This window comes from Salminus brasiliensis, chromosome 8, assembly GCF_030463535.1.
Source record: "Salminus brasiliensis chromosome 8, fSalBra1.hap2, whole genome shotgun sequence".
In the NCBI taxonomy this organism is placed as follows: Eukaryota; Metazoa; Chordata; class Actinopteri; order Characiformes; family Bryconidae; genus Salminus; species Salminus brasiliensis.
Genome location: NC_132885.1, coordinates 25,733,713 through 25,742,954, shown reverse-complemented (window position 1 = coordinate 25,742,954; position 9,242 = coordinate 25,733,713). Strand labels below are relative to the sequence as shown.

The window sequence follows — 9,242 nt, the reverse complement described above, 5'->3', positions numbered from 1 at the left end:
CATACACCTGTACAGACATCCCACTGCTAATCTTCTGGATCACAATCATCACTCCAACTCAGCAAAAGTGGAGGTCCAGCACCACATCTCAATGCTGGGGGGCTTTACACCACTCATGTCGACTCTTGACATTGGGCTTGGTGAGCTCAGGCTGCTCCTAAGCGTCCCGTTCTCTCGCCAATGCTTTTCTATGGAGAGTTTCTATAGACAAACGGTGGGCAGATCAGTTCAGTAGTTCAGAGTGTCTGGCGGATTGTAGTCATATAATTTATAGTAAATGTAAGACAAAAAAAAAATAAACAGTCTGGATCAAAAACATGAGGAGGGGGGGCGGCGGTGGTGGTGGTGGGGGATCATCATCAGGTCTGCCAGCTCTCGGCCCCGCCCCGTCTCCAGGCGCTGAAATGAGGCGGTTGCGTAATTTGTCATGTCAAAGGCGACATGACAGCTAGCCTAGCCTAGCCCTGCTCATTCAGCACCACACTGCTCAGCAGCCTGACTCCTCCGGCTCCGGGCTTTCGGGCAGTTAGGCGGCTGTCCTCGCGGTGGTTATGGTCCAGCACTAGAGGAGTAGCCTGGACGCACCTCTCCCCGTGTCCGAGGGACGGCGAGGAGGAGACGCTTCTTCTCTAGCCTTGAGGACTCACAGTCTCACAGGGACGACTGGATTTAATGCCAGCCTCATCAAACGGCCAGACTGTGGTACGGTAATGTAGCGCTGTGCGGGCTTTTAGAGGCACCGTCGGGGGGTCGATTCTGAGAGTGCTGTTCCCCCCCCCCCCCCCTCTCTCTCTCTCTCTCTCTCTTTCTCTGGGTGTCCTATCTGTCGATGTCCGATCCGTCCAGTAATAACAGGAGCCTGCACGTTTGCGCAACGCTCTGCCTGAATAGCTTTGGTATTTACGCTGCCACTGTGTGTGTGTGTGTATGTGTGTGTGTGTGTGTGTGTATGTGTGTGTGGTTAATTCATTTTCTCGTCGTTTTAAAGTGATGATCGTATCCCATGGAGAAGCAGATGTAGCAGTAGTTATTTTAGCGAATAAAAGCCCCCCCCCCGTCCTCCTCCCCCTCCTCCTCCTCCCTGACCCGACCCTCACAGCAAACGGGGCACCGCGGAGTGTATGAGAGGAACTCGGCACTTACACTGACCTTAATCTGAAAACTCACAGCAGCTGGAAGAGCTAAATTCAGACGTCGATTTCCGTGGTTTGTGACTGGCAATGAAGGAGCTTTCGGTGGTCTGCATCCGCCAACACACACGTCCCATCATCAGCCGACCTGTGGAGACGCACTGAGCGTGTACACATACACACACAGGCGCGCGCGCGAGAGAGAGAGGGAAATAATAACATGCTAAAATGATAAATATGAATGATTACAGTGATCATATATAAATATATATACAGACACACACTCTGACACCTCTAGCTACACTATAGGTATTCAGCTGCCTGCAGATCTGTCAACTGTGTAACATTAACTGCTAATGTCACTCGTGTAGCACCATGAGGTCTAGACTACTGTCCAGCTACTGGACTGTCACTTTCAGAAGTAGCTATATTTTTAATATTTTGTTTAGAGATCATAGCTGTACTGTATTGTTGTGCTGCTGTTTTTGTTGTTGTTGAATTTCTGAGTCAGAAAAATGTGCTACATCAACACAGTGGCTATCTTTACTTTAGCCTCCTTTCCTAAGGATGTGTTGAGGTCACATGTTTTATTTATGTGCAGGTTATATTAATCGTATACCTTCATCACACCATGTTGTCAATATAGAACGCAGGGTAAAGTGTGAGAAAATGTACTATAACAAGTCCAAGTAAGTCTAAGTATCAAAAATCAAAAAAAAAAAAAGTCAAAATCATATTTCTTCAGATTCAGCCTGAAAATCACAATAAAAAAATTGTACGTAAAAGTAAGCATTTAATTTAATCACAAAATTCATATATTTTTATAGTAGTGTGTTCATCCTCGAGGTGCCTGAAACATATAAACTAGGCTGAAAAAAATTGTCAGTGATGTTGATGTAATGTAATTTGTGTGCAGCTACTTGACAACAGTGTAATCGTGAACCGTTATGGTGTAGTAAAACTTAGCAGCATGTTAATAACTGGCAGTGAGGGCTAGCCAGGCTGAAGTACAGCCTCCACACCGTGGGGTTAGTTTTACCACAGTGTTACGACTGAACCTCCCAAATAGAAAAGGAGTTCTATTTTACATCAGTTTAGCTGACTATTAGCAACCGGTACTATTAGCTATAATTCACACGTCTGTGTAGCAAGGTGTCACACTTGCACATACTTTGGCTTGTATTAATGTGTTACACGAAACAGTGTTAATAAACTGTAGGTGATGGAAACAAAATCCACATTTTCGTTCATTTTAGGGATGTTCAGTTTCCCTGTGTAAAATGTGTTAATTTTCATTAAATATTTGGCAAATAATTTGGAAGACAAATGCACTAGACATTGGCCTTTCTGCCCTTAATTGACATTGTTTTTAATGAGACGTAAATATTAGTTTCAAGAGACAAAAATGTTGTTTTCTAAAAATGTAGCCTTGTTATTGAGTTATTAATATTTTATCTTTAAATGTATTATGCAGTGCTTTCTATATTCTTAACACTGTGGGAAAACCTCAGAAAAGGAAAATGGTTCATGATAATCTGATAATGTAATAATGTTTACTTTTCAAAACTCAATTAGTTGTAAAATGTTTAAACAAAAATACATATTTGCAACAGAAAAAAGTACTATAATGAAGAATATGTCGTTATGAAAGTGAGTAAATATGGCGTGGGCTCCCAGAATATCTACTTGAACCATATACTTATTATTATTGTTGTTTAAAACAACTGTTATTCTTTCCATATGATGGGAAACTAGATTTTGCTCATGTTTTTTATATATATATATATATATATATATATATATATATATATATATATATATATATATATATATGAGTTTAATGCCGTTTGTGAACATTGTTAGAGTTTAAAACGTATTGTAAACTTCTCAGTCTGTAGAGTCCAGGTCTATACGCCAAGCCTGTTTTTCCACCCATTCAAACTGCAGTTATAAAGGTGTTTCAGCCTGGGCTGCTTTTTGAATGAGGCACAAAACAGGTCAAATCAGTCTTAAAGGCACAATAACAAAAACAGGGATAAAGAAAACTTGTAAGCCGGTCGTGCAAAAAGTAGTTATGACGATGTTTGGTGCATAAACCCACACAAACGTGGTCTACTGAGACGTACTTTCCCAGTGCCTACCATAAATTAATCAGTAACTAGTGTGGCTAGTATTCTTCCCCTGGGTGTCCAAACTTAGAGGTGTCTTTGAATTTTTAGTCTATTCAAACTAGCTGAGGTTATTCTTGAGTAAATAGCAAAGCACTTTTGTAAGTTGCTCTGGATAAGATGCCTTAAATGTAAATGTTGTATTCAGCTTGTGTTATTGCAGTTCTATTGAAGGTCTGTGCTCAGTGGATGTTTTCTTTTCCCCTCAGATGGACAAATACCTGCCGCCTCAGTTCCAGCCAGGCTCAGAGCCGAAGTTCAGTCAGGACAGTTTCCTGACGATGGAGCAAGGCTCTCCCTACAGCATCAACATGAATGTCTTCCTGCCTGACGTCACGTACCTCCGGACTGGACTCTGCCGGCCCGTGAGGCCCACCGCACCTCAGATGAAGCCGGAACCCCTGCAACCTCTCAGCTACTCAAGCTGCCACCACACTGTTACAGCGACCCCTCCAGCCCCAGAGTACACACACCTGTTCAGTACAGCCAACGGAACAGGCAACAACACTTTCATCAAACAGGAGACGCCGCCGATTGACTTTCAAGATGTTCCTTTGTTTCAGCTTTTGAATTCTGACCTGGATCCTGCAGCTACCGGCGCTTCCTCATTCGTGGAGCCTCACAGTAGCGTGTGCTCATCGATGTCGTCCTACAACAACCTGCACTCACCCGCCACCCAGATTGCAGGAAGGCCCATGTGCGACCTGGGCAGCAGCAACGGGCCTTGTTCCTCTGGCCACTTTGGGCTGCATCAGCAACAGAAAGCAGCCTACCTTCCCCCCTCCCCTCCAAACTCGGAGCCGGGGAGCCCCGACAGGAGGAAAGAACTCGTACACAACCTGTCACCGCCGCCCTCCTACGCTGCCAGCATGGCATCTAAACTGGCAGGGCCTGCCTTGGGCCATGGAGCAGCAGCCCTAGCAGTACAAACACAAGCAATGCCTGCCAGATACAACCGCAGAAACAATCCTGATCTAGACAAGAGGAGGATACATCACTGCGACGTTCCAGGTGAGCCGTGAAGAACTGTCACACAAACATCTCGAGAGAAAGTGTTTTCGCTTTCAGGTGCTTTCAGGCGCTTTCACGCTAAACGCTAGAACTGGATCTGTAGCTTTGGGCTGCAAACTAGTCAAAACATTCAGCCCCCTTAAACCTAATGACCCGTAAATACATATTTACTTCATAGTTCATAGTTGGCATAGTTCACTTCTTAAAGGGGAATGCCACATATCTTTTTTAAATGTCTAAATAGACGCTTACTGACTTCTTTACAGCTTTAGGTTTTCTTATGGGAACTGCTTTGACTTATAACAGCCTATGTGTACCTCTTCTTTAAGAAAGGAGGGATTATAAAAAAGCTTTAAGCCAACATTTAATTTACAGGAAATTTTTGAATGTGTCAGCTGGTTGCAAATGAATAAAATGTGGTATATAAACACACAGAACAGCAATTATGTTGATGCTGCTTACTCATTTATTATTCATGTACAACCACCTGACATATAAATCATGAACCATTTCTTCAGTGAATGTCTCAGGCAGGGTTTTTTTATAACCGTTTATGTAGTACGGTAGGCTGTTTTCTATCCCCCACCACTGTGAACGATTCTGACTTTGTAAAGCCCTATTCTGACGGGATTAGTTTTACGTGGGGAGGTGAGGTAACATAATTATTACAAGAGTTTCTTAGTGATATTAGCCCCGTCTGAATGTCCCCTGTCAGTCATTTTTATGGACTCCCCTGTCCCTTCCTTTCTGTTCCTTTGTACCTTCTGCACAGCAGATTATATTATTCCATTGTGGCTTTTCTCAAATATGGAGGCGCTCAAGGAGGCATTTACTTCGTTGTGCATGGCCACGGATACCTTGGGTCTGTGGCAAACCTCCGGTGCAGTATGACGCACAATACTTAAATCTCAAATTTAACACTCAAATCCAGAAGACGATCTTTCTAGCTTACTATTTTATACTTCCCAGCTGTAGGCATGTCAATGTGTGGCATAGCCTGTAGCCTGAACATGTATCCTAAAATTATATATTTATTAAGGTTATCATCACGTTTTTTTGGAGGTGACAGCTGTGCGTAAATGGAGTAGCCATTCCCATCTCCGTTATTTCTGCAGAGAATTCTTATCCAGTGCGAATCGGTCATGAAGTTTACAGATGGCCTGTAGTAAAATGACATTACTCCACCTCCCTATGTAACACTAATCTTGCCTGAATAGGGCTTTAGTCTGTCTAGAATGATGCATTTCACATCAAAACAGTATGAATTGCTTTGTGTGAATTATGTAGAAATGTAGAAAAACTGGTGGAATTTAAGATTATAGCTGAAGAATAAGCGTAGCTTTCAAGGGTTTAACTTAGAAGCTAAAGGAAATCTATGAGATTATCAGATTTCTGGCTTGGTGGGCAGTGTCGGCAGGGCTGTATGACAAGCATCTTTATCACGTCAGAACAATGTTTTAAAATGTTTTACAGCAGTTTGATAACTGTATTTCTCTTGTTCACATGCTTATAATACACATTAAAGGTTAAACTAAATTTTCTAGCCCACTGTTTTTAGCCTACAGACATGTAACACGATCGGCATACTACCGTAGTAAGTAGTATGTTGAAAATAGTCATGGCATCAAGCTAGAATGGCATTTTATCTAGCTCATTGGAATTTCAGTAGAGGGACACTTGACGGGTCATGTTAACATCCGGTTGAGAGTAGCAACCCGGGGACTGCTAAACAGCGCTCTGGACACCTTGCAACCCCAATCATACAATGTTTCTGAAAGCTCTTCATGCCCTGTTTGTGCTTTAGCTTCTTGGAATTTGTTGTTTCATTGTGATCCTGTTTGCTTTTATAGTGAATCTGCTCTACTCTCACATGTTCATGGTAGACTTTTTATGATGCATGTCTTGCTATGATCACACTTAAAGATGGGTGGTACGATGATAATTATGAGGTTACATGCCAGGTGTGACTGTAACAGGTGTTGTGTAGCATGACCTGGCATAAACACCTGTGCTCAGAGTGACTAATAGTCTTAAAGCAGAAAGAAAATGGAGCTATTATCATTCGTATTGGAGCTTCACCCTCTCTATAAGACCCAATCATTCAGCTCTGAGCTTGGCGAACATGTCCGAGCTAGCCAGGGCTAGGCAATTAGAGTTATGCAACCACATCTGCTCACTGACATTTATTGCATTCTTTTGCATCAGGGTGTAAGAAAGTCTACACCAAGTCCTCCCATCTGAAGGCCCATTTGCGGACTCACACAGGTAAGACTTTTTCGATCCCAAATGTTCCTAAAGCCCTGTCCTGACCGCCCATTCTCTTATTTTGGAGTGCACTTATGTTGCCAGGCAGAAGTATGCCGCAGGCATGCGCTCACATTCTGAGCGCTCTCAGGAAGGCGTCCTGTGTCACAGTTCCTCCTGATGGGACGGAAAAGCCGTTTTAGACGGCTCTTGCCTGACAAGGCCCCCATCGGCGTATACTGTCAATGCTTGGTCTGTTCATTAGTGACATGGTTTTCTTGTGTAGACATTCAGTGTTGGAGAGATGGTGTCCCCGTCCACTGTAACTGTATCGGCCCGTGTTTTATTTCAGGCGAGAAGCCGTACAAATGCTCCTGGGAGGGTTGCGACTGGCGTTTCGCCCGCTCCGACGAGCTGACGCGCCACTTCAGGAAGCACACGGGGGCTAAGCCGTTCCAGTGTGCCGTGTGCAGCCGGAGCTTCTCCCGATCTGACCACCTGGCCCTGCACATGAAGAGACACCAGACTTAAATCTGCAGCCACTGCCCAGCCCAGTCAAAGCCCAAGCCGCCCATCAAGGAGCTCCCTCTTTATGTTTATAGACATTGGTGTGTTGATTACCCTTCGGTTTCATCGGCTCACGAGGCGCGTAGGAGCAAAACCATGTTGGCGCTAGGCCTGTAGCCCCTGTGGGACAGTAACACTATTTGATGCCAACTTAGTCATCAGCTGTTTTGTTTTTTTCCCCATTTCTCATGTTCTTGACAAAAGTATGAACTTTCGGCGTGCCTTTTTACCATTTTTATTGAACATAGAAGCTACTTCAGATGCAAATGTTCCCCCACATGTGTTCATTGCACCTCACTGTCCATTTCAAAACTGTCCTAGTTAAACCTCAATTAAGGTCAAACTAAGGATGAGCTCTCCCCACGAATGTCACAAGTCCCAAAGCCTGTTCTCCTCTGGGGGGAAAAACAAGCTAAATATGAAGCCCAAATACTTACGCATATGAACGTTAACAGCCCTTTTTGAAAGAACCACTAAATTAAAAAGTGTTTTTTTTTTTAATAAATTTCATCTATTATGAACCACGGGCTAAATTAAATATAGGAGTCTCAAATACCAAAGAAAAAAGTAATCCATTAAAACAAATTAAGAACAAATTATTCTAAATCAAAGCACAAATTCATAATTGAACAATTCTCATATCTTCAAACTGAATGTTTTAGATGCTGCATTTCATCTTTCAACAACTGTAAACAACTGACTTTGGGATATTTATTGATGATTGAGATGAAATATGTGGAACATTTTATTTGGTATACCAATAGCTTTAAGTGTACATATTGTAATTGCTTTAGTCTGTATTATTTATTTTTTTGAGATGGGTTTTTTTCTACTGTTTAAAATATTTCTCTATGCACATAGACGATGTGTATAGAGCAATGGGGATGATGGTTTTAATTATTAAAAGAAATCTTATCTTTCAGATCAGTGAAGAACTACATGATTGCGTTTGGATAACAGCTACAGCAGATAATGCCGGGGTTTGTACCTGTACGGCTTACAGAGTGTATTGTGTGTACTGTAAGTGTGGTCTCATAAACTTTACTTTCCATTGCAGTAATCAAGTGTTTTTGCCGTTCTTCTTTGGAGACAGTGTAGTAAATGATCCACAACAGAAATACACTGCAGGTATAGGTATGGCTGGGTGTTATGGAATGACATCTAATAGCCTCCAAATAGCTCAAATAAAGATCTGAACTGATTGACCCCAGGTAGATTCTTTTTATAGTGCTTGAGACATTCCAATAGACTACATCTTCCCTATCATTGAGATTAAATAAAATAAATTATTTTAATGTTTAATTAGACTCCAGTGTGTTTGCACCTTGCTATGCAGGTCTATTTCAAAGGAAAGGGGAAAGCATGATAAATAAGAAATCTCTACTTCTTTAATGGTATAACTGTTTATTAATTCAGTAAATGCATTTACTGTTTATATAACAAGGTAGGCCAGGCATTGTGGGACATAATTAAAATGTCCCTAAAATAGGTATTGTGACTCCATTTCAGAAAACAACACCAAATCACACAAAAATGAAAGATGTTCTACACTGTAAAGTCTGTATAGAGCTTTTTAAAATAATTTGTCTACTTTTATGGTAGCACAAGCAATTGGTAGCCCAACATTAGGAAGGTTGACTTGACGTCTCCTGCGATACATGCAAAACCAGTCACCATGTTTTTTAGAATTGCCGCCAGTGAAGCATTGCAAGGCAGCTGACATGCTCTGACATAAGGGCCGGGTCCCCAGCTCCACTGCACTAGCTAACAGGTGCCTGTGCTAGCCGACATCGCTTGAGAGTAATGAAGGGACCTACCCGGAGACGGCACAACCAATTGTGCTCTCTCAGACTCTGGCTGCTGATGTCAACGCAGCATGGCTCAGGACTCAAACCCGCGACCCCTGGACCATTGTGGAAGCCAATTCGACTGCTGAGCCACTTTGAGCCCAAATTCCATCTTTATTTTTTCTCTAAATCTAAGCAGAAAGGGTTCTAGATAATGCTAAAAATGGAGTTAAGTATAATCTCTACTATAATATTAACTAATGAATGTAGTGGCACTATAGATTTGAGTACTATACAGAGCTTTGTGCAACGGTTCTACATATAGCCATCTATAA

General features: G+C 42.3%; 1 protein-coding gene across 1 annotated transcript; it reads left to right on the top strand.

Moving 5' to 3' along the window:
- Window positions 1-422: 422 nt before the first annotated feature.
- klf5b (Kruppel like factor 5b) lies at window positions 423-8,143 on the top strand. The gene is made up of 4 exons (XM_072685210.1): window positions 423-702; window positions 3,508-4,309; window positions 6,515-6,574; window positions 6,906-8,143. The coding sequence occupies exons 1-4, from the start codon at window positions 673-675 to the stop codon at window positions 7,082-7,084; spliced, it is 1,071 nt and encodes a 356-aa protein (XP_072541311.1). The 5' UTR covers window positions 423-672; the 3' UTR covers window positions 7,085-8,143.
- The last annotated feature ends 1,099 nt before the right edge of the window (window positions 8,144-9,242 follow it).